Source organism: Corvus cornix, chromosome 1 (assembly GCF_000738735.6).
Source record: "Corvus cornix cornix isolate S_Up_H32 chromosome 1, ASM73873v5, whole genome shotgun sequence".
In the NCBI taxonomy this organism is placed as follows: domain Eukaryota; kingdom Metazoa; phylum Chordata; class Aves; order Passeriformes; family Corvidae; genus Corvus; species Corvus cornix.
The window spans coordinates 92,696,823-92,722,296 of record NC_046332.1 but is presented as its reverse complement, the minus strand read 5'-3'; the positions used below and the strand labels follow the sequence as shown (position 1 = coordinate 92,722,296).

The following is a 25,474-nucleotide window of genomic DNA, read 5'->3' as shown; positions in this document are numbered from 1 at the left end:
AATTCCCGCGGAAAAGGCGTGTTTGCGTGCCGATCGCAGGCCTGCGGTACCGGGACGGACAGCCTGGGGCGCCTCAGCCCCCCTAAATACTGCTCGACGGTCGTCTAAGTGAGGGGCGCGCCCGGCGGGGACGCGGCAGCCCGAGGCTTCAGGGCTCCCTGCGGCGATGCCCGGCGGGGCCAGAGGGGTGGCCGGGGGCCGGGGGGGTGTTCCGGCCCCGGGGGCGCCGTCGGGGGCCGCGGGCGGGACGCGGCCCCTCCGCCCCCCCGAGCGCGGCGCGCCCCGGTGCACGTCACCGCTCGGCGCGCGCCATATGCAAATCAGCGCCCGCCGGCGCGCCCCCATTGGCCGCCGCCAGGCGATTTAAGGCGGGCTCGGCGCGCGCCGTATGGCTGCGGCGCCGCTCGCCCGCGCGCCCGGCGGCTCCTCCTCCTCTGCCGGCCCCGTCCCGGCCCCATCCCGGCCGTCCCGCCCGGGCCGCGGGAGGGAGACCACCGCCAGCAAATTGCTGTGCCGCCGCGCCCCGGCCGCCGGAATCGGCGCGTGTTTTGGTTGGGCTCCTTCCCCCACCCCCTCCCTCCCCCGATCCTCCTCCTGCATTTTTTTTTTTTTTTTCAGTTAACGTTGAAATACTTTTTTTTTTTTCGCCTCCTTTTCGCGTGGCGGTGGGTTCTCCTCTCTTCTGCTCCGTTCACCTGCGATCAGCGGATGCAAGTCACACACGCTCCCTCCCCTCCCTCCCTCTCTCTCTCCAAGTTAGCAGCAAAGAACAAAAAAAAAATAGCTCCGTTAAGGATAAGAGCGGGAGCGGAGGGGTGTGCGCGCGTCTGCCGGGGAGCGCCGGCGAGCGGAGGACACCGCCGACGGCTCCGCACACTCCTCCCGCCGCGCCAAGTGAAGCAGCAAGTTTGCCGTGCACCTGTTTGAGCAGCTCGAACCCCCGTCGCCGCCGAGCCCCGAAAGTGATTTGCGAAAGGGAGAAAGTTTTCGCCGGCAGGGCCGCCGATCGCTCTCCTCGCGGTTTTCTTCTCCTCCTCTTTTTTTTTTTTTTTTTTTTTTTTTTTTTTTTTTTTTTTTTTCTTCTTCACACGGCGGTCGCTACCTAGATACAAACGGGTTTCGCCTCGCTCACTCACCGTCCTCCCGGGCTCCTCTATGTTTGATTCATTTTTCACGTCTGGCACCGGTGGAAAATAAAAAAGCTATTTGAATGTACAGCATGATGATGGAGACGGACTTGCACTCCCCTGGCGGAGCCCAGGCCCCCACGAACCTCTCGGGGCAGACCGGAGCGGGAGGCGGCGGCGGCGGCGGCGGCGGCGGCGGGGGAAACAAAGCGAACCAGGACCGGGTCAAGAGACCCATGAACGCCTTCATGGTGTGGTCGCGGGGCCAGCGGCGGAAGATGGCCCAGGAGAACCCCAAAATGCACAACTCGGAGATCAGCAAGCGCCTGGGAGCCGAGTGGAAAGTCATGTCGGAGGCCGAGAAGAGACCGTTCATCGACGAGGCGAAGCGGCTGCGGGCGCTGCACATGAAGGAGCACCCGGATTATAAATACCGGCCACGGCGGAAGACCAAGACCCTGCTCAAGAAGGACAAGTACTCGCTGGCCGGGGGGCTGCTGAGCGCCGGGTCGGCCGGGGGAGGCCCGGCCGGCGTCGGCGTGGGCATGGGCGTCGGCGTCAGCCCGGGCGGCGTCGGGCAGCGGCTGGAGAGCCCCGGCGGCACGGCCAGCGGCGGCTACGCGCACATGAACGGCTGGGCCAACGGCGCCTACCCGGGCTCGGTGGCGGCGGCGGCGGCGGCGGCGGCGATGATGCAGGAGGCGCAGCTCGCCTACAGCCAGCACCCTGGCAGCGGGGGGCACCCGCACCACCCGCACCCACATCACCCGCACCACCCGCACAACCCGCAGCCCATGCACCGCTACGACATGGGCGCCCTGCAGTACAGCCCCATCTCCAACTCGCAGGGCTACATGAGCGCCTCGCCCTCGGGCTACGGCGCCCTGCCCTACGGCTCCCAGCCCCACCAGAACTCGGCGGCGGCGGCGGCGGCAGCGGCAGCGGCGGCGGCCGCCTCCTCGGGTGCGCTGGGCGCCCTGGGCTCGCTGGTGAAGTCGGAGCCCAGCGTGAGCCCGCCCGTCACCTCGCACTCGCGGGCCCCGTGCCCCGGGGACCTGCGGGAGATGATCAGCATGTACTTACCGGCCGGGGAAGGCGGGGATCCGGCGGCCGCTGCCGCCCAGAGCCGGCTCCACTCCCTGCCCCAGCACTACCAGAGCGCCAGCACGGGGGTGAACGGCACCGTCCCTTTGACGCATATCTGAGCCCCCGCCGGCACTGGAGTGCCGGAGGCAGCCACGGGCGCGGCACCGGCTCGGCCGCCGGCCCCGGCCCCGGGCCGGCCCGCAGGACTGCGCGCCCCGCCGCTGCCACCGCACGCTCAGCCCCGGCCGCCTGCCCGCACCCCGGCCCCGCGCCGCTCCTGCCCCGCTCCCAGGTTCCCCCCTCTTATTTTTGCCTCTCGCGCCCCTTCCCTCCCGCCCTCCCCCACTTCTCTCTTTTTTTTTTTTCTTTCTTCCCTCCTTTTTGTACAGAAATGTTTTGATGTTCTTGTAATAATAATAATAAATAATAATAATAATAATAATAACGAGAGAGAAAAAAGGTAACGGTTGCTTTACTTACCTTTTTTTTTTTAGGAGGACTAGTTTATGAAACTAGTTTTAGACTGAACTTCTGTGTTTTATCGAGACTTTTTGTACAGTATTTATCATTCACCCAAGAGACATAGAGCGTTTATTTGCAAAAGAGGAGAAAGAGAAAGAAAAAGAGAAAGGGGGGAAACGGCGGCGAAAAGAAAAAATACCAATAATAAACACACAAAGTTGTAGGTGATGCCAACTTTTATGCCGCGCGGAACCGCTACGATTTCAGTCACGGATCGCTTCTTGCGAAGGCTTTTTATTGACTAATTAACTCGAAGTTGATGAGGAAACAGTTCTCATTTATTACTCATGTACTAAGACAAATCCAAAAGAACATTTTAAAGTTTTTTGTAGATATTCCCGCGGGTTTGTTGGGTTGGGGTTGGGTTTTTTTTGGTTACTTGTTTGTTTATTTATAAAACTTTTTTTTTGTTTTGTTTTAGAAGCTCCGTATTTTTTTTTCGGCGTTTGTAAAATTTTATTGTATCTGGATATTTTTGTTTGCTTGTTTTCTCTTTGATTTTGTTTTCTTTTTGTATCATTTCATGTAAATGCATTGTGGAATAATTTTTATTTAGGGGTTACGAAGGAAATCAGATTGTGTATATAGTTTACTAAAAAGCCTTTCTGCTAAACGGAAACCCTAAGGATGCTTTTTTTTTTTTTTTTTTTTTTTTTTTTTTTTTTTTTTAGTTAAATAAATTTCAAAGCGGAAAAAGTCACCTGTTAGGAGAAAAAAAAAAAAAAGCTAACTGGAGAACATAGTAGTGTTTGCCATGGTAAGCCTGGAAACACAGCAGGGAAACCTAGATTTTGGGGAGGAAGTTTTAAACAGCAGCGGCAACACAGAATGAAGTGCAGTCTGCAGTAAATGTCGATGTTACCTAACCTGTGTAAATCAGAAGGGATGAAGGTAGATTTAATTTTAATATTCGTTCGCTACTCCAAGGGAAGGCAGTTTACTGCGTTACTCTTCTAGCCGTGAACGTTCATTTTGTGGATTTTATGGCTGGGCTTGCGGTCCGGACCTTGCCGGGGCCTTAACTTTTCCCCTGCGGTGGGGGGGCGGGGGGAGGGGGGATCGGGCGCTGCCTGCCCCTGCTCGCCTCGGGCCCCTACTCGGCCGGGAGTTCCCGGCGGCCCGGGGGACACCCACCTCCCTGGGGAACGAGAAGACACCGTCCAGCGCGGCACTTCCCCTCTAATTAACACCATGAAAGGAGAAAGCGCTTCGTTTTGCGCGTCCCGAAAAGAAAAGCGGCCTCTAAACCTCATGCTCGAAAAGCAGTTCCATCCCTCCGGAGCATTCCGGGGGGCTAGAGGAGAGCAGCGAGGTCACACGTTTCTCCCCCTTCCCCACCCCCCCCGCCCCCCGTTTTCAGCGACTGGTGCGAAAGCTGTCGAGCAAAACGATGCGTGTCATTTCATTGCAGAATGTTGTTTAATGCTTTGAAATTTAATTTAATTTTTTTTCTAGCTGTTGAGAGATACTTTTCTATATGTTAGAATTAAAAGTTTGCTGTAAACTACTGTAGCAAATGAATTTTTAAAGTAGTCATAACTGCTTAAACAAAAGGAAAAAGAATTAACTTCCAGGACTTTAATGTCAATCGCAGCAGGCTGTAGGACTGTTCATCTTTTAGCTCTGGTGAATAAGTACTGCATCCATCCAGGAGTGGGGAAGTTTAGTTAGCTAATGAGGAGCGGGTTTGGACGCTGTTACAGATTACACTTCTGTAATGCTGACATGTCAACTGACATACGTAACTCTTCAGACTCCTGTCGATAATTTTGTATACATCACTCATACTGAACGCGAAATTTTCATGGAAGCTGTCTGTTGATTTCAACCCAAAATATCCCCCACGCTTTTTTTTTTTCTTTTTTTTCCTTCCCCCCCCCCCCCCATTTGAGCCTTTATTAAAGTGAGGGGTGTGAAGAGTGTGCGGGTTCAGACAGTCAGCAGACGACTTTTAGAAGTGTTCAGCGACCAAAAAGAGCATACAGAAAGCAAGAAACTGTGAGAAACCTTCTGTGGCGTTGGTCGCCTCCAGCCAAATACAGTCCTAGACGAAATTTAAAATATTGTTAGCCGTACCTTTAGGTATGCAGATTAAGCTGGATACCTGTTGAACTGTTTCTTGAAACGTGTTGTCCTTCATGTGCATACGTACTCGTAAATATCTGTACACACCGGAGATAGCATCACGACCGAAGAGAAGTGTGTGTGTGTACATGTGCACATGTAGACACATACACGTCTGGTGCACCCTTGTTACGTGCCTTTTTCTTTAAGGGTCATAGCTATTGAAAATCACATTTAGTGACAATGCGGAGTAGAAAAATCCCAGCGAGACGATCGTGTATCTCTGAACACGACTGACGGAAGAGGAATATTGGAGCGGTCAAGGGAGAAAAGCAAATAAACATCTGTTCGTTTGCGTCCAAACAACAGAAGTACAATGGGGAAGCGCTTAAAAAAAAAAAAAAAAAAAAAACAAGAAAAGAAAAAAAGAAATATTATATTTCTCTAAATGAGCTCCTTTTAACGAGTTTTCCCTCGTACCCTCACAATTTAGCGGCTCAATGGCATTATGCCTAGAATAATAGGAATACCTGCACTTTCATCACAAGGGGATTAAAGAGACTCAATCTCGGCTATATTCAAATAAGCTTCGAACATCCTCAGCCCGCCTTTCAAAGTAATACAATTCGCTCTGCGAACGTCGCCTCCCCCCCCCCCCCCAAAAAAACCAAAAAACCAACAAACCAAAACCAAATCAAAAAAAAAAAAAAAAGCCAAAAAATCCACCAACCAAAAACCAAAAAATCCACCCTATCTCCATAAAATACCAAAGCCATCCACCCATCCCACCCCCTTGATATACCATCGGGGTATAATTTTTTGCTGTTCGTGATTTATTGGTTGGTTTGGCAGTTCAGTTTGATTTGAGTTAAACTTCACGTTTGGGTATTTAAACAAAACAACTTTCCTAGGCAGATGAGTTGGGGTTAGGTACAGTAACACAATTATGTCTTCGGGCTTTTTGCTGTGCGAGTTATATATAAGAGAGTAATTGAATATGCAAAACTAAGAATAGGTTTAAGCGATTCAAGGTTTAAGTACATTACATCTAAAATTGTATGAAATGTTCCTCCTATAGCATGATTGACAGAGCTATTAAAATCACGTATGTGGAAGAATTAAAGCAAAAAGTCATCTCGTTTTCAGTAAAAGGAAGGAAAATCCAGGGAGTAAGGCGAAGGGGAGCGGGGCAGCAGTGCTTTCTCTGCGCAGTTAGGATGCGTGTAGCGTGGGGAGCTTGGGGTCAAAGTCCCCCGTGGGCCAGACCCCACCCCCGCGGTCACCGCTCTGCCGGGGAGTCCCTGTGCCCTGGGAAGGGGACGGCGGCAGAGGAGCCAGAAGGACAGGAGGCACAGAGAGATAACAGGTTTGATCCGCTGCAAACTTCGAGCCAAAACACAAACTTGGCCTGAACTTCACAGCTCTTTTCCCAACGGTTCTCCCTTTTAAAAAAACATTTCCCCCCCCTCCTTCCCCTCCACGGTGCGTGGCTCACTGAGCTCGTAGGAGTGGCGTTGGGCCCCGGGGAAAAGCCGTTCCCTCCAGTTCCACTCCCCCACGCCTTCAGCCGGAGTCACACCGCAACAAGCCCCGGGGGGGAGCATCGGTGGGACGGCTCTGAGCCTCTGCAAGCAACGGAGCGGGGGAGGAGGGCACAACGAAATTGTCCATGAAGATAAAAAGGGACGATTCCAGAAATCAGACTCAACGCGCCCATAGGGCCACAGCGGGACAAGAAGCTCCGCGAAATGCTCCTTGGCAGGGCGGGGTGGGGGGTGGGGAGGACCCTCCCTCCCAGCTGCGCCACATGCAGGCGACATCAGGCCGGGTCACCTGAACGTCTGACGCGGTTACAGCATTTTATCATCATGTGTAAACTGCCACGGAAGGAAAAAAATATCCTATGAAAGAAGAAAAGCACCACAACAGCACACAGACACGCTCCCCCGCCGAAAACCAAACCAAACGGCTGATCTAAGCGTTGTTGTAGAGTAAAACGGAGCTAAAAGACGCAAACTGGCAGGTGTCTGTGGGTTTGATGGGTTATCTGGCCGGGATGCTCTCCCGGGCCTGGCGCCGACGCTCTCCCACGCCCGACGATATCCCCGCCTTTCCCGGGCACTCACCGATTCTCCCGAACCCTTTTCTGCCCCTCCCTCCCCCTCTCTGTACACTTTCTGTCAGCTCCCCCCAGTAATCTCCAGCTCTCCCCTTCCCTCCTACACTCAGCAACACGTGGGGAGCGCCGGGAAGGGGCAGTCCCGTGGGGGCGGACAGCGTCAGCGTGCCTGTGTGTCTGTGTGTCCGTGTCAGTGTGCAGGGGGCTGATCTTGCATGAAGGGCCCTCCTTGCTAAGCCAATCCCCCCGGAGCCGTGGAGCAGTGGGCCTGGGGGATATTGTTCGTGGGGTGCGAGTGCGTCCCTGAGAGCTGCAGCCCCAGGAAGCGAGGTGCCCCCGGTGCCGTCAGAGGGACGGCAGATGAATGATGCAAGAGGAAAACGGGGGTGGAAGGAGGGGAGAGGGGTGAGAGGGAGAGAGAGCGCGGGGAGGAGGAGCGGGGGGGCGGTGTTTGGAGAGCGAGGGATTAGCGAGGAGAGTCCTGACCCCGAGATCAACGGCCAGTCAAACCCGTTTACAATCACCCGGCAGAAAACCGACGGCTCCCGCTGCAAGCCGGCGGCCGGCCGGGCAGCCAGCGAGACCAGACCCCCCCGTGGACAGAGCGGGGTCTGCTGGGGGAGGGCCCGGCCCTACTGCGGGGAGAAGGGAGACGCCACAGTCGGGAGGGAGTGAGAGGAGAGGTGCCAGAGGGAGGTCGGAAGACTGCAGCGGGTGGCGGTGGGGGGAATGCTGCGGTGCGCCCCGTCCCCCGACCGCAGCCTTCGGGCCCCTCACGGACGAGTAGGGGGAGAAGGGAAGGAGGGACAGTTCCAGGCGTGAGAGGCGGGGGCGGGCCGAGATATCTGGGAAAAACAAGAGCATTGCTGTCAACCGGGAAAGGCCTCTCTTGAACTCCACGCGGGACCCTCCCGGGCTGGGCGACACCAAAGTCCGGCTCCAGTCATGCGTTCACGGGCCGGCGGGCGCCCTCCCGGACCGCGGGCCATCTGCTGCGCGGCTACCGGGGGCGGGGGATGGCGGTGGGGGAGGGACGGCCCCCGACGGGCCGCCGAGCGGGGCCGGCAGTGGCGGGTGGGCGCCTCGGCTGCCGCTCCGCGCCCTGCAGGGAGCCGGTGCCGCCGCTCCGCCGTGCCGCGCACACCCCACGCACACAGACACTGCACAGGGCGGGGAGACGACACAAGCTATCTGCTTCTTTTTGGTGGCGGGTGGGGTGAGGTGGTGGAGAGTGAAGCAAGAGGTCCCTCCACCCCACGACATTTTGGCTCCTCCTCTTCCAGAAAACTCAGCACCCCAAAAAGACAGGATGCTGGGTGGTTCGGCGCTACCCCACGACCAGCACCGAGCACCTCTGTGCACATCGTCCGAACCGAAGGGGATCTGAAGCCAAATAGCCTGGCCCGCTTCGGGCACATCCCTTGTAAAAGTGCAGAGTGAAGCCCCAGGCAGCTGCTGCCACGCGTGGCCCCACTCTGCGGAACGCGGAGCCGTCTCACCCCGCTGCCCTTCCGACTCCTCAGCGCCACTGGACTCATGCAGCTCCGCAGAGGGCTGGCGCTCGGGACAGCCAGGCTGGCACCAGAGGGTACCGGTCAAGACTAAGTGACTCTCCCTCGGTTCGTGCTGAGGTTAGGGATGGATGCTGCTTTCCGTGGGGAAAGTGAAGCCTGGGGCAAGTGGTTTCACACGGCCGAGGCGAAGAGGAGTTAGACAGCCAAGCCTGGCTGAAAAGTCACTTCTGAAGAGGCAAGGCCAAAAGACAGAGGAGACAAAACAGAAAATGTGGCAGGACAGGGTCTTGCAGAGCTCCGAGCCGGGCGGCTGGTGTGAACGGAGTGGCTGCAGCGAGGGGCGTGGGGGAGAGGTGGGAGCCGACTCCCGCTGCCCGGGTGGTAGGAAGGATAACAGATTGTGGGTGCGGCGCGGGCAGGGCCTTGCCTGCCTGCTTCCACGCCTGCCTGCCTGCTGGCTCCAGCCCCGCCGTGCCTCTGCTTAATAATGTCAGGAAAAGCTGGAGCACAAGGGCGGCCCCGAGCAGCAGGACAGCTGGCAGAGGAGCTGGGGAACCTGGTGTGCAGGTACAGATGTAACGGGAGGCTTTCGTTAGAGGCTGAAGCGGAAGCCCATTGACTTTTACATGCAGTGAACCACTCTACTGCTGGAGGAAAGTTTGCAAAAGTAAAGATTAACAAACGAAATTTCAGAGGATCTTGAGGATCTTTGATGTAACAGCGGTGTGATATATGGGGCCCGCTCCTGTGGCTGCATGACCAAAACGGTAAGGGATGCTAGCAGGAAACCTGGAAGTCCTTCCCAGTCTTTATGCCTAAACCCAGGACACACCTAGAGATGCCTTTGTAGGATAGGCTAGAAGTTAGTAGGAGCTGACTGAGCTGAACCACACGGCTGTATGTGCCAACAAAAAGTCTGGAAGTTCCAAAGTGAAAACCCCCATCCCTTAACGGGGTTGTGTTGAGTGAGGGGCAACCCCCAAGGTAAAGGACACTGGTCCCTGGCTTTGGGGTGGAGGCAGTGGTGCCTTGTGACAGAGAACACACACCCCACCCCCAATTTACAAAGCCTTGGGGTGCCCCCGTGCAGTTTCATGCCTATCTTTCCTGGATGGCGTAATTCTCTGAAGGGAGGAGCCTTCAGAAAGGTCTCATTTCAAGAAAGTCATTCAAATGCTTTAGCACGGCCTGTCAGGACGGGTTTGGGGGTAATATGCTTCATGCTCGGTAAAATCCCATTGTCCACGCTTTCAGCCCGGACACCTCTCATTGATTTGGAGAAGACGTGTGCCACGGTTAGCTGCGGCTCTCGGATAGAGGGACTATCTCTCAGAAACCATAAAAAAAAAAAAAAAAAAAAAAAAAAAAAAAGAAGGACAATGAAACCGAGGAGAAGCAGGAGAGCATCTGTCTGTGGTCAAACAATTGGGCAAGTGCTAGAGGGTGAGCTGAGATCCGAGTGGGAAAACGACACTTTAGCCCGGGGCAGACCGGCATGGGCTGAAGAAGTGCGACCGACACAGGGGGGAAGGACGGGAGTCTGCAAAGTGTGCATTTAGGAAAAGAATAGCTTTCACCGGGAGGAGGTGAAATATAGTTTACCAAGGCGTAAAACTCCATAGCAACTAGGAACTAGTGGTGAACAAAGGCATCATACATTCACGGAGCGGGGTGAAGTTGCGGGAGGGGTGCAGGGGGAGTAGGGAGACGTTTATTTCCCACCCAAAAATTGTTAAACCCAGATTACAGAAAGGTTTGGGTTTGTTGGTTTTTTTATCTTTCCAATGCAGAAAAAGTCTATAGGAAAAAACCACTGGAGAATGGATAGTTCAATCCTAATCAGATTAGAAGAATGAATGGCTGTTCAGGTTTGGAGCTACAAACACAAGTAGCCCAAGGACAGGAAAGACCTAAAACCCCAAGCACGGGAGTTCAAAACGAAGTATCGACACGAAAGCACAATTCCCACCCGGTGAGGAAAGCCCTGAAACCACCTACGGTTCTTCCGAGTTATGTACACCTCAATCTTCGTCTTTTCTTCCTTCCTTGCACACAGAGCATTTTTATCTTTTGGAAAAATCTTGAGTAATTACTTGATCAAGTGATCAGATTAACGTTCCGTATTACCTTTCATTTTACCTGTAGGTAGCAGAAGAGAGAAAGAGGTTTTGCTTTTGTTAAGGGTTGGTTTGTTTACTTGTTTGTTTGGGGTTATTTTATTATCTGTGCCTTAGTGCATTATCAGTTTTACCTTCCCCTAAATTGCTTTTCAGTCACGGGACAAGCGAAAGCTTCATGGTTCGTCATCGTCCCCCTCTTCCCCGATGTCAGAATGTAGGAAATAGTGCAAACCCCAAGATGCTGTGCAATCGAGTCACTGTGAACATGTGCATTTTCTACCTTGAAGGACCGTAAAAAAGAAAACTAAGCGGGAAACGTCTTTTAAAATACATGGCTGTAGGTGAGCTCAATCCTGCAAGTTTCAGGACAGAGTACGAATAAGGAAAGCGTGGAGTTCAGCCTGTGTTTTGCGGTGTTTTGGACAGCCGTAAGAGTGAAGAGGAGGGATACGGGCATGCAGCGCGTTTTGCAAACGGGGAATTTCGGTGCTCTCCTGTCACTTCATTACTTATGTGTCTTATGGAACAGTGGAGAACAAAGTAATGAGAGTAGAACATGCATTTCTCCCTCCAAAAGCACTTCCTCCGTTCATGTTCCTCTCAGTTTCTAACTTTCTAGCAAGGCTGAGTAAGTTTCTGCTACACCTCCAACCAAAATGTCCGTTTAGCCGGCTAAGTTTGGGTCACAACGTAGGAACAGTCTCCTAATCGTTTTGTTTTGACTAAACAGCTGCAGAGAAAAGTTCTGCCTGATTTTCCCGAATATAGCAACATCTCAGTTTTAGAGGTCACAGACCAAAGCTAACTAGATAAATGGGACAAGCTGATCATTATGAATGTGCCATATATCCACATATTTAAGATAAGGAAAGCAACGAAATGGCATTATTGCAACAGGCATCCTAGTGTGACCAAACGAGCCCAGTTTTGTACAATTTGGTGGGAGCTTGCTATGTGGCTGTATTATTCAGTGGGTAGTTTCAGATAGATAAACTAAATATGTCTGTGCGTCTCAGACACGTTTTATATCTTTCATAATGTCTAAACTATGTGTTTATGTTTTCACGGTTAAGGTTTGCTATTTAGACGTCTGTATTTATCATCTGTCTTAGGGTAGCCTTACATGATCAATACAAGAAAATACATTTGATAGGTAAGCTTATTGCCATGAAAATGGACAAACTCAGAGTTCGTTGTTTAAAACACGGTCTCTGCTCCTCAGGATATTCTTGTTGATCTCCTTTAACAAGGAGGCTTATTTAAAAAAATACTGTAATAAAAATCAGTGTGTGGATACCAACTGCTTTAGAAATACATGCAGTGACGTCATGTCCTTGGGAACATCCCATCACACTTTCTGGACGTTTGCTGCAGAATGCAAGTCCCTCTCCATACACACATGGCTGCACACCAGATTCTGGTACCGTCGAGCCGAGGTGTCTTGTCGTACCTTCTAGTTTTAATATCACATGCCCATTGCCTAACAGGAAAAGGACTCGCTACAGGCGCGAAAATTGAGTGGGTGTATGGAGGCAGAAAATCATAGCTGAAATTCACAGAGGATCGTGTGGTGCAAGACATAAAAATTTGGAAAAAAAAAAAAGAGGAAAGGGCAGAAAAAGTATTACAGAAGCTCCGTTTCTATTCTGTGGAAGAGTTGGGCAACATCTGGAATGGAGTTCTTTCCCTCACTGAGTATCATATAGTAAGCGCAATCCCAGAACACTTGAAAGGGAAACTTCGGCATTCCCTCCGCCGATGCGCACACCTCGCTTAGCGAGAACACCAGGCTCAGACGGGTTTCCAGTGTCTCTCTGGAGACGACAAATGGAACTGTGAAACGCTGATTTTAACAAAACTCTTAGAGTTTTCGGTGGAAGACGTCTGCCTTTTCCCTACGGACAGGGAGAAAAAGATCTTTCTCACGGAAAGCAGGGGTGGAGGCAGCAGTAGCAGAGCTTCCTGCCGCTCTGCCTCCGGCCCAAGGGGCTGCTGATTCAAACCGGGCCGGGCTTGAGAGGCCGTAACTTCGAAAATCGACCTGATTAGACAAAGTAGTTGCCAAAAGTCATTTACTGAAGCCCAGCACCCGGCTATCCTGTGCACACACACGCCCTTGTCCCACCCCCCGACAGCGCCAAGTAGTTTCTTACAGAAGGCGGTGTGAGCGGCCCCTTGTGCCCCGCTGTGGCACCGCCACCCGGGGGCACCCGGCTGCTGCCCTGGCGCTTCTGCTGAGCAGGTTCAGGGCTCCCTCCAGGCCCACCCGCATTCCGCGTGGGGAGCGGGATTCTGCCCCGCCGGGGGGGAGGCGGCCCGCAGCGGGGGTGCGGGGACTGGCGGGGGGAGAGCAGGAGGTCGGGTAGTGGCAGCGGGAATGCGAGTGGGGAGCCCCACGCCCCCGGGGAGCAGCTGCTGTGGCCGGGCTGAGGAGATAAACGCCTCTTGTCCCTGGAGAAGGGACACGGGACAAAGGTTCACCTGACTTAGGTCAGGGAACCGGCGGCACTCAGGCTGAGAGGGGCTCCACTCTGCGCTTCCCGAGTGGGACAGGTGGGGCTGGCCCTGGTGGATTTTAGCGGGGGTTGAATCGGTCCTCGGGGGTTCCCTGTCCAGAGAGCCCGGGGACGCCTCATGGGCCGGTACCGACTGCGGCGGGCAGCCCCAGAGCCAGGCTTGTCCCCTGGCTGTCTTGCTCCACTCCCTAGGCCCTTTATTTTTTGTCCTCTAGTGACCAAATGGCAACTTCTACGACCTAAGCTGCAGTCTGTCTGCTTGCCTACCTTCCTTCTCTAAAGACGTGCTTCAGGTCATTTTGAGGGAAGTCAGCTACTTACGGGAATTTGAAAAAGAGTGACTGACTTTAGAAATATTTTTAGGAAACCTGCGAAAATGTTCAGCTTGGTAATGCAGGATTTTTGCCCCTGCACAAAACGCAAAATATGAACACATTTAAAAGAATACTTCAGAGAGGAAGAGAAATAAATCCACAGTCATTCAGCAGTAAAACAAAGTCAGAAAATTTTCTCCTCCTGAACTACTGGTCACGGAAGAAATGCCTTTTCTTATATCGAAGAACAGATATTTTAAAGAGTGTTCCTAATGGAAGGAACTTTGTATTTTCTGCTCCAACAGCGGGGTTCTGTATTTTGCGGAGTATTGTTGTACCACCAACACAGGAAAAATACCATTCGAGAAGCGAGGAGTGTTGACACACAATTTAAGAGCGAATTTCTTAAAGAACAGTTTGCTTCCACCTGACAACAAGATGCTAATAGAACCAACATTTAGAATTTTGCCACTGTACAGAATACTTTCTGAACTTGTAAATAAAAATAAACTCAACAAATATTATTCTCATTTTGGAATCTTTACAATACAATTACTGCAGACTGCTAAGATCACTCTACTGACCCTCAACCATATTACACAGATACTGCCAAACTGAATTCCCTTATTATTTCTCAGAGCCAACACTTGTTAAAAAAGGAAATGCAGAGTCACTAATTTAAATGTTAGCTTTCTAGAAAAAAAAAATAGAAAGAGAAAGCCAGGAAAATGGTGGTAAGCTGTCTTTTAAAATTAAATAAATTTGAGAAGTCTGTAGGAAAATGGCCTAAGGGTGACCAGACTAGTGTTGTCTCTTCCTCAGCCTCCAAGTCTTCTGCAGGTTATTTTTCTCCAGTATAAATGTAATTTAATAGCCGAGATGGATATTGTTTCACTTTCAGCTATCTGCTCTATACTGCGGTCTCATTCTACATTAGATGATTACCTTACTGTCCTATATGCACAATTTAAAGGGAATTACCTATTACTTCAATTATTTGTTTCTTATCAACTGATGTTACACTACAAGGATTTGCATTGAAAGGACACAAAGAAAGAGCAAGTCATGGCACATTGCCAAATAAAAGAGTAATGTTCTGGTGAATTTAGCCCAAATAATTTACTGCTATATAAAAGTGGAAAAGTGGAAGGTGAACCCTTTGACCAATAAATCTCTTCTGCATGTGAAACCCTTATCTTGTCCCCTCCAATATATTCCACACTAGGAAGCCATCATCACTGGCTCTGGTTTGTTATTTGTAAACCTTGATCTTCTGCACTCGGTGTCCTAAATATGGATAATTAGCATCAGTTTATCACGCCTCTGCATATTTTCTCTTCTCTCCAAACATGCATGCTTCTATTGGCTGCCATTCTGTCACAGAAGATTATGGAGACAGATTGCAGAGAATGAATGTGCTAAACGAGATTAGGAAGGAATAGAAATAGCAACTTGGCCAATAAATTCCTCGTGAGAGCCTTATCATACAATTACACGTTGACTTGTTTCACACTCTCCCAGCCTCTTAATCCAACGCCCCCACCAAGAATAAAATTTCACTAATTTCTGAATTACTGCATATCCTCATGACTTGTCACTGAGAATGGTTGGAAGGAGCAACACGGTCGAAAATAGCACATCAAACTTCCAAAAAGAAACTTTACACACAGAAGGAGATGTGGCTTTAAACCATTTGTGGCCATATGTAGAAGGTTTTGTGCAGCAGCAGTTTGAAGGGTCAGGATTTCAACATTAAGACATGCTCCTCTGAGCTTTTACTCCCTAACTCTTTACATCAGAGGTTACCTTGTCCTTAGAGGGACTTGGGGATCAGAATACTGTGTGTTGATGCTGCTAAACTATGCAGTTTGCTGTGCAAACGACTCTCCAATGAGCCCCTACAAACTCGTCAGAAAGCAATGGCGAAAACACCTACTGCCATCATCAGTTTCTGGGACATTCCTGAAAATTGCGGTAATTGAGAAAGCAATTGCCAAAAGCATGACAGCAAAGCGAGACAAAATCCTGCTGTACTCACAAGAAACATCTACCAGCTCTGTGGAGTTAGTTTTGTCCCTTCTGCCGCGGTTATTTCAATGTGGACATCAAGAAAACATGATTTGCATGACGTAATTCAGAGGCATGGCTAAAACCTTCATGAGATCCTCTCTGCAAGTGTTGCAAGTCTCCATTTCCCCCCTTATACTAGCTCAAGAGGAGGGCTTGCAGAAAGTATTAATGTTGTCATAATATTGTTTTCATTGTTTTAGATACGTGTAGAAGAAGAAGGACATAAATTGAATAAAAGATCCCAAGACCGGAAGAGCGTTCAGTTGATCTATGCTCATAGACTTGATGTCACAGTGCACTCATCTTACAGTTTTAGATTTAAGGACATTTTACAGTGTTTATTACAGTGAAAGGACTTGCTCTAGAAAGGAACGTGGTTTTATAACTCAAGTAATTGTTTCCCTCTAATAAATGTGAATCTTCAACCCCGTACAGAACTCAGACAGAAAGTATGATGAAGTTGTGCTACGTATTCCCGAGTTGTTTAGCGTCACTCCTGCCTGCGCAGTCAGATGCTGGCAATGTAGGATGAATGGATACATGTCGCAAGTGCTAAGGGTGTTCGAAATAAAGGGATTCCCTCAAGTGGGAACTTTCCCGCACGCTCTTCCCCAGTGTGGAAATTATCCAGGCTGTAGTGGAGAATCCCCTCTTCCCCCGAGCTGGGGACCATGGAGTGGCCACGAACCTTGGGTATGGCAAACACGTCCTGCAAGTACCCCAAAGTCTTGGCTCTCTTGAGTTATCCTGAAGTGGTTTAAGTGATGGTGGGGTTGGTGATTTTTTTCTTTTTTTAACCTGCCTGTTACTTTTCTCTTGCTCTCCCCCGGAGTTTTGTTTGGTACTAAACCCTTCCAGATGGAAAACCAGACTGCAGATGAGAGTCATGCTCACCCAGAGCCTTAAAACCACACGGTTGCAGAAAAGATTGAGATGAGAATAATGTGACCCTGTGGGATAGCAAGACAGCCTGCTACCTGTTTGCTGCCATAAGAACTTCTGCAGTCACATAAAATTTTAATAACTCTCCCTTATTTCCTTTTTCTTTTTCTTGTTATAGCCATAGGCTTGCATACATATTCATATGCACTTATATCTATACGCATACACACACACACACACACACACACACACACATATATATATATATGTACACACACATCACCCGAGTGAATTGGTTAGCATCGGGCAGAGAGGCGTTTGCCATTAATCTGGGAACAAACCGCTAACCTCGGTGACTGGTATTTTAGCTTTTCTTTTCTCGCTTCTCTCAGTGTGGGGAGAGCAGTAAAGCTTGTGTGGACTGATTGTGAGGGGCTCTGCTGGAATTTGGCAGGCCAGGGGCTTGGAGAGAAGCCCCATGCTGACTCCTATTCAGCGGGCCAGTTTTCTGCGAGCTTTGGAAGTTTCACTCAGCCGTGCACTCAATGGCTTCACAAAGCTGATTACAAGCTTCAGCGCATTCCTGAAGGAGCCAAAAGCGACGCAGGTGCAAACGAGCCGAGGGAGCCCCTTATCCCGGTGACAGAATGGGACAAGCTGGGAAAGGCTTGGACCACACAAATCCAAGGCTCACCAGGCAGCAGCAAGCCTGCCTTGGGAACCGGGGATCATTATCCTCTCCATTCAGCGGGGACCCAGCGGCGGCAGCGGCACGTCCCAAGGCTGGGGACGGGCTTTCCGTCCCGGCTGGGAGCAGAGCCGTTTCACCTGGCATCCGCTCTCCGCTCCCCTCGCGGCTGCCTCAGGCACGAACCTGAGGTGCCCCTGCTCCCCCGAAATGATTTGTATCCCAGCATCTGTTAGTCTTCAGCCTGCCGCCTGAAATACCTTGCCGTTTTTTTTCCTCACTACCCCATCCCACACGAAAAGCCTGTTCGTCTTCCCTTCCCCAGATAAACACGGTGCTAAGGGTCTCTGGAAACCCAGCACAGAAAACGCACTGATCCGAAATGGCAGGTTTCCTCCCAGCTGAAGTTCTCTAACAAACACCCTATTTGGAAGCCTGCCTTTAATTCCAGAGAGAAGCCAGCCGAGAGTGCACCCTCCTCCCCTCCCAATTACTCGAGCCACCCGATTCCCACAGAAACCTCCAGCAACACAAACGCCTGGTGAATGCTTTCTGACTCGCTGAAAGCAGCCCACGGTCCCTGCCCTTCCTGCCTCCCCGGCGAGCGAGGGGGTGGCGAGGAGTCGAGGGGGGTCTTGGTGCCGGAGAGGGTGAAGCGTGATTACTTTTAATTAGGGGTTCTCGGAAGGAGTTCCTCTCGCCTCCGCTCCCTCTCCCCCTTTCCTCGCTCTCAGCCCTTCCCTCCAGCCGAGAGAAGAAGCTGCACTTTACTTCCCTGAAAAATTAATTACGGCCCTTCCCCGCTATCAATTACGGAGGAATCAGCCTTTCCTAGGGAGAGGAGAAATAATCAAAAGGCTTTTCAGTCTTGCTGAGGGGGGACGACCTCGGACCGCCGAGCACATAATGCGGCAAGGGGACTGCCGCGCTTCTGGCCGCTGGTTTCATATGCAAATGGCGAGCTGCCTCCAAGTTATCATTATGGTTTTATTTTTTTCCTTAATGTTATTATTGTGTCGGGGTTTTAATAGCCACATGCTCTACCCTTCCCTTTCAGCGAGGTTTCCTTGGCGATCAGCCACGCCGCTTCTTCCCCGGGCGCGTTGCCCCCGCCCCAGCGCCTGCCCCACGTCCATGTTAATTTCGCCCTATGGAAATGAAAGCGGCCCGGCCGGGCAGCTGATATTAAAGCGATCCCCCGGCCCCGAAGCTCGCCCTCCCCGCTCCTCGCAGCGGCCATGCCTCCGCAGGAGCGCGGCGTTTCGGTGCCGTGGGCCCCCCCTGCCCCCCGAGCCCGCCGCCCCTTTCATGCTTGTGAGATGCTGGGGAGGCAGCGGTGCGTTTGCTTGTGCGGAGCACACCGCCTGCAAGCGGTTGCCTTGGCAGAAAGGTGCAGCTTTCTGATGTTCTTTTGTCTGATAACTAATTCAAGTTAATGCGATCTTTATGTAAAGCTAACAGCGGATAATTGTCTATTTTCTCGCCAACAATCTCCATCACAATCACTTATCTGGAAACCTGCGGTTGTATTAATCGTTATATTCCCCGAGATAAGCGTCTCTCGAATTATCAGTAAACACTGGAGGGAAATTAAACAAACTCCAGAGCCACTTAAGTTTCCTCGCAGCTTTTAGCCGCCTTCTCGGGAGGAGGGGGAGTTGGGACGACGACACCCCTCAAACCAACCTGGGACTGGAACACAACATGAGAGGGGTGTGTGTGGGTGTGGGTGTGTGAAACAGTGAAGAAGGGCCTGAAATTTTGGATTATTTTGAACAGCCGAGGGCTGCTGAAGGCGCCTTCCCTTTGAGGTGCCCTTGTGGCAGACAGACACGCACCTTACGCCCCGCTCGTCGGGCGGGGGTCGGTCTTTAGCGGCCCCTGGGACCTTGTTGGCAATTCCTGTAAATCATATAATTAAGTGTATTAGTCTCTGCAGGGAAAAGACGAGCAGCTAGGAGAGAATACACCCAGAGATTAAGCAGGAGTCGCATGGCTTTAGGTCTGATACACGAGAAGAGAGTTCTGCTGCCTTCCGAGAATCACCGTATTAGCACAATTATTGGCAATATTTATACTAGAGAGTGATCTGAACCCCAGGAGGGTAACCGAGAGTGCGAGAGAGCGAAACTACTGTGGGAATATGTTCTAATGCTCAGATCCCATCAGTTCCGTTAGGTGTAAAGAAATTATAGCAAATTGTGCTGGAAACCCCTCCAGGGAAAACATACTTGTATGACAAAGATTTTGTCTTTTTGAGTTGAAGTCAAAACATCGGTGTCAAATTAAACTCATTTTAGGGGCGCTGCCGTGTGTGTGTGTTTACTGGAGTACCTGGGTGGTGGGGGGGAGAAGGGGGGGAGGGAAGAAAAAAAGCAGCTAAAACAATGACATTTCAGTGGTGAATCTGTGCCAGCAGAGAGTTTACAACTTCTTCGGGAAGAGTGAGGCGTCCTTCAGCCTCCCTTCGCTGCCCGCCCGGAGCCCGGGCCGAGGCCACCGCCGTCCTGCCCGGCCACCTCAGGGCTGGATGACAGCGCTCTGCGCGCTTCGCCCTTCTAGGAGGGTTTTCCACGTTGAAAGTGCTTTATGAATGTTAACTGAGTAATCCTGGCGTTTAGTTATGGAGCAGGCACCAAAGAATTTCAAACTCGCCTCTGTGATGAGCTTTATTTACATTTGATTTAAGAGGTTTTGTTTGGTTTTTGTTTGGTTGTTTTGTTTGTTTGGTGTTTTGTTTTTTTTTTTTTTTCGCAAGCAAACTTTATTCACGAAGGTTTCCAATGGCACGACTCGTGTCTTAACCTGAGGAAGCTGAGGTCTAGGACGGAAAAGGAAAAAAAAAAAAAACAACAAAAACCAACCAAAAAACAAAACAGAAAAAAAATATCCCCCCAACATAACCAAACATAAACAAAACAAAACACCTCAACGAAACACACAAACCTTCTATTACTTTTTTGTGTGTCATGGCAGGGCGTTTCCAAATATGAACGGTTTCTTAAAAAAATAAACAAAAACAAAAACAAAAAACCCCCTGCTTAAATTCTTGAATTATTTCACTTGAGCTAAAAGTTCCCAGGGTAGCTTTTTCTTATGGCATTTGAGAATCATCCCACTTCATCTCTCACCTGAATCTTGTCATCTGTGCCATCTTGAAGTGATCTGTGAACAATGCTGGTCCCTTGGACAGCCCAAGCTGGTCAATCAGGCAGAACAGACTATGCAAATGGAATGGAAAGGCGAAGCGATGAAGAACAGTGGCCCCCATTGTCTTGGGCATTTCAAAGCGAAGCCCAGCTGCAGCAGGCGTTGCTGTCTCGGACCCTTGGTTGCTACTCTAATGTCATCATTGCAAAACATCACATTTTGAAAACTCTACAGTCTGAATGCATGATCAGCCCTCCACAAAGATTTCACTTTGCCGTGACATCTTTCGAAGTCACCAAAAAAAAAAAAAAAAAAAGTGGAGGGGGGAAAAAAAAGGAGAAAAAGTACCACCACCACTGGGGACTGGGATCCCAGCCACATTGCCCGCTCACATCCCGCAATCCCGGTCCCTCCACTCCTAACTGCGGTGCAGCTGACGCCTTTTGCAACCTTTTGGTGAACGCCTCGCCTTTCATGTTGTTCTTAGCGTCGAATCGGATGATGATTTAAGTTGCATTTAACTTATTTTCTGTCGGGTCTCTTTCAGGCACTCTAATGAGCCAACGCCGATGAAACGTCGCTGTGAGCAGGCAGTGAAGTATTTATTCACAATCGCTTCCAAAACTTCAGATACGCGCGGCTTTAAAAGAGTGAGGCAATGTCTTTGCGAGTGATTAAACCAGCAACTAAGCTGGGTATTTATGGGTCCGTTAGGAGTTTTGTGAATACTCGGTTTCTTAATACACTCATGCAGTTGTCGCTCCTGGATATTGCTGCCAGCCCTGCTCCAGCTTCGCCTCCCGGCACTGGTCCCAAAGTTAGCTCTGCCACGAGCAACGAACTTCCAGTTCAGTAAAGCTGAGGGATGTCAGATGATTAATGTGCATTTTCAAGGGACTAAATCACTGCCCGTGTTTCACTTATTGTTCCTTTTCATTTTCTTTTGTCTGTAGGTGACATTTGTGATCACCATGTGGTGAGCAGAGGAAACTCCCCTCTCTTCCACCCTCATGTCAGGAGCCTGTGCTCAAGGAGCAAAGGTCTGTGCCACCGATATCTAAAAATGCTGGGGGTTGTCTTTTCCTCTTCCCGGTGTCTTATCTCACGGGAATTAGTGGATCCGAAGCTTCTTCTCCAATGATAGTCTGACTCCAGTGAGCCTACAGAGATGGATACTGCCCAGCCTCTGACACTGTGACAGACACAGTGGTCACACACGAGAGTGGTCACCCTTCAGTGCAGACTGTTTAGCATTCATGTGGGAGCAGAGAAGAAAGTTTCACCAGTCTAAGAGAGCTGAGCTAAGAAACTCTTAAATATGTTCTTTGCAGGACCGAGAGTAATTCAGTGCTTCTTTCTTACCCCTTAAACTGGCTCTTTCCCTTTAGCTTGCTTAATGCATTCTTTAACATCACATAAATTACAAAGGAAGCAAAGGATGGAATTATTCAAAACTAAATAATTATTCACTGTGATTTGATTGGCTTCCTGAAGTTAAGGTTTCCCCTTTCAGATTGCTGTGGTGGATAAGAAGGAAAAGATGAGAGTAACAAAGAAAACCAAAGAGAGATTGAAGCAAATGGGGCAAGTAAATTAATGCATAGGTACCATTTCATCTTCTGGCTGGAAGATCTTTCCCCTCACCAAAGAAAGTTTTCCAAGGATTACTACTATGTTAAAAAAAAACCCTGCTTTCAACTGCATCAGCCCCATGGTGAAACGAGTAATGCAGGAACTCAGACTGCTACCTGCCTCATACAAATGTTTCAATAGAGATGATATGCACTGTAAGCACTCTTCTCTGCCAGCTATTTGATCACTTAGCACCTTAAACCTTTACCTCCTAGACAAATGGATTCCCTAAAATCTATGTTCTAGGAGGTGTTGGACATGCCTCAGGTCTGGGTAACTCACTTACTGACTCGAATGCAGAAACCCAGAGGAAAAACAATGTTGTGAAGCCAGTGCCTGCACAGAGGACAACAGCAAATGCACATGGCCAGGGGCCAAATGCTCTGGTACTGTCAGTGGGCGCATCTTCATCTGGGTCTCTGCTGAAGCACTGCCAGAAAGATGTTGTGAAGGAGGAATTCCAAAGAGGAGCAGCTTCTTGTCACACATCCCATGTAGGTGTTGCCCTGGAGCTATGAAGAAGTGGGAGACTCCTCTGTGCCCACCACAATTCCCAGCTGATGGTGAGACGGATGATGTCCTCAGGGCCCAGACGATGGGTGGGCGACAGGGGCCCACAAGGTCATGTCAACACCCTTGACCCAGGCATGTCCCTCTCCTACAAGAGCCCCATTCTAAGATCATGCTGCCAGCTGGGCCTTACCCCTTCTCAGCACCCTGTCAGCCTCACATGCCAGGGATGAGAGCCCAAAGGTTGGTTAGCCACCTCCATGCAGGTTTTTTGTCCCTTCATGGAACCAAACCAGTTCCCATCACATCAGGTTAATGACCTTGGTTCTACTGGGAAGGAAATGGGCCCAAATCTGCCCTTTGGGCAGGGTGCTTGGATAAGCAGGGGCAACCTCCTTCCCCAGCAGCCCCATGTTGGGCAGGGGGAACTAACTGGAAACAAGATCAGCTCCTCCCTTGAGAAGCTGAACTTTGCTTTTCTCTCACAGCTGGAACTTCTGCCCTTCTCTCTACCAGCCCTAGTCCTGGTACATTCAGCCACAGTTATCTCTGCTCATGCACTGACTGTATTTTTCATCCAGCCCAGTGTAGTGCCATCTGGCACATGCACACACTGTGTGGGGGAAGAAAACCATATATTCAGCAAATGGAGCATACACGGTTTAGGTTTTTTTTGTCTTGTTTTTCTTATTCTTCCAGTTTCTGTTTAAAATTATGTGGAAAAGATAGCCAAAACTCCCAGTTATGAGATTAAAAATTATTGGACAGCAGAGACGCCAGGAGGAGACAAGAACCCCTTTCTGCTGAAATACAGGTTCTTCTTTTCCTCCGTTTCATTTCATCTCATGCTCAGATAAGGAACAGAATTACTTTAAAATGTTTACATTAACTCTTATTATTCAGGATTTGTTCTAGTCTTTCAAATAATTATTTTACTGTAAGACACGTGTGAGTGATATGTAACAAATGACACTCCTCCAAAGCAGTAGAGCACTACGAGACATCCTGCAAACCTCAAAACCTTTGCTATTTTTATTGCCATGATAAAAATTGATGCAAAATACATCTTCAGAGTAGATGTAAAAAACCTCACATAGTGTTTTCAGTGAAGCTAGCACATATTGCATTGCCACCTTAATTCAAAGACAGTTTTGTAACAGAATTGTACAATCAAAGCATATTTCTTCCCTGGTAATTCATGCACTGTAAGATTATCAGTTGAGTTGCCCATAGAAAAAGTACTACACCATGTATTGTATTACTTGATTCATTTTCTTTCAAATTTTACTTTAATTTTAACTTTGGCTAATTACTGTATTGTGATCTAAGTCAGAAATCTCAAATTAACTATCAATGTAACTTTTGAAGAAACTCTACAAATGCATGATAATGATGAAATTTAAATTCCTGTCAGTTATTGTGTAATGTCTACACCATGGAAAAGCAAACCTTCAGGTATTTTAATTCCATTTAAATATATAGCATTGTGTGTTTCCTACTTCATTTTTCAGAGTAGAATTCTGAACTATAAAAATACTACTAAAAAACCTGTTTGAGGTATTTATTTATTTTCTTTTTCTAAATTGGATTATAGCTTTGATGAAAATGTGAAAGGAAATAATTTTTGGGAGCAAACTGTCAGCTACTCAGATTTCTTTGGAAAAGCAACTTGTTTTACAAGTACAGATGCAGACTGGTAGAATTGTTCTCTGATCCTGCTAAAATAGAGAAACACATTCCAGTGCAGTTGATGTCTGTATGTCGAGCTTGATTCTGGTCTCACATCTGTTTAAAACTCAAAAAAGCCTTTGCTCAAGCCCTGGTCCAACCCTGAGTGATGTCACTGTATAATGACTTCTGGTGGGCTGCGGTTCAAGAACTTTTACACCACCGTGCCTCTTGCCACTAGGCTGAAAAAGGTTATTTGTGCTACATCTTTCTTTTTCTGTGAAACCAGATTAACTTGGAAAGAATTAGAAATGCTTGAAGAGAGATGTTCAAGGTTACTTTTTATGGCAATACTTTTAATTTAAAATTTTTCTTACAAATAAATGCAATTTGTCAGCAACATAAAAATTTGCATTTTCTCATATAATTCCGCTCATCTTTGATTTTTTTGGTGAATCTCAATTTTACATGTATGCATTCATCGCCTTATTTCTAGCAACACAACATTGAAAATTTTATGTAAATAACAAGCGAAAAAGGAATCTATTGTAAAATACAATGTATGACAAATTCATTGAAACAAGCAAAATAATTTAAATAATAGTTCTTCATGAAATGTAAGGAAAGCAATCCCATACCTTCACTGATCAAGGCTTCTGTGTAACTTGGAAAAAAGTGATGAAGGAGGATTTTTATGCAGTAATATAAGGAGCTCGTTCCAGTTGTTAAGCACATAAATAGAAATTCAGCAAGTCTTACCAAAGAAGGTCATAAACAACCACAACTGAAAACTCAAATGTCTCTCTGTTTTGTACCGTAGAGGGGGAAAAAATAAGAAGATTTTTTTTTAGTGATGACTCAGATTAGCTCCTATTAAACTTAGCTTTGACTCTGAGAAGTGCAAAGCAAAGCAACCAGAACTTTGCCACTCACTCTTAGAGGTTGTTTTACTTACAGACTGGTAGAGTTCCTTTTAAGTATCTCCAGCAAAAGAGGTACAAAAGAGAAATCAAAGTGGAAGAAGCAGTCAGATGCTACAAATACAATGCAGAATCCTTTTGTGTTGATAAGCATCAAAAGGGAACAAAGAAAACTTGAATCTACTCATTTTTCTTCATCCTGTATGCACTGAACAGGTTAAATTATAAAAAAAACTTGTCATAAATGACCTTAGCTTTCAGAGTTTACAGTATTTGCATAAATATTATGATTTTGAATATCCAGGATTAATGTAGTTTGGTTAAATTATCTATAATCTATAAAATTTTATCAGTGATCAGACAGTGGCAGAATAATCTTTCCATGTGTTGAAACGATGTTGTGCCACTCATGTGGACTGAAATGGCTGAACAGACTTGCCTCATTAAACTCCATCTGGGAGGACAACATGTCGGGGAAGAAACCCCGTCATAATTAAACATCCCATCTAGTTTACCATATTAGTGTTAGGTCATCATAAATGGTGGGTAAGTGAAACAATGTTTCTTTTCAG

General features: G+C 48.9%; 1 protein-coding gene and 1 long non-coding RNA gene across 2 annotated transcripts in view; both read left to right on the top strand.

The window, feature by feature from the left end:
• Positions 1-24,384, top strand: part of LOC104686121 — a 32,131-nt gene extending 7,747 nt beyond the window's left edge. Inside the window, exon 2 of the long non-coding RNA XR_005601548.1 lies at positions 21,126-24,384. This is a non-coding gene — a long non-coding RNA (uncharacterized LOC104686121). The remainder of the gene's footprint in view (positions 1-21,125) is intronic.
• On the top strand, positions 613-2,405 carry SOX1 (SRY-box transcription factor 1). Its single transcript, XM_039549882.1, has one exon. The coding sequence runs from the start codon at positions 1,211-1,213 to the stop codon at positions 2,330-2,332; it is 1,122 nt and encodes a 373-aa protein (XP_039405816.1). The 5' UTR covers positions 613-1,210; the 3' UTR covers positions 2,333-2,405.
• Positions 24,385-25,474: the final 1,090 nt, after the last annotated feature.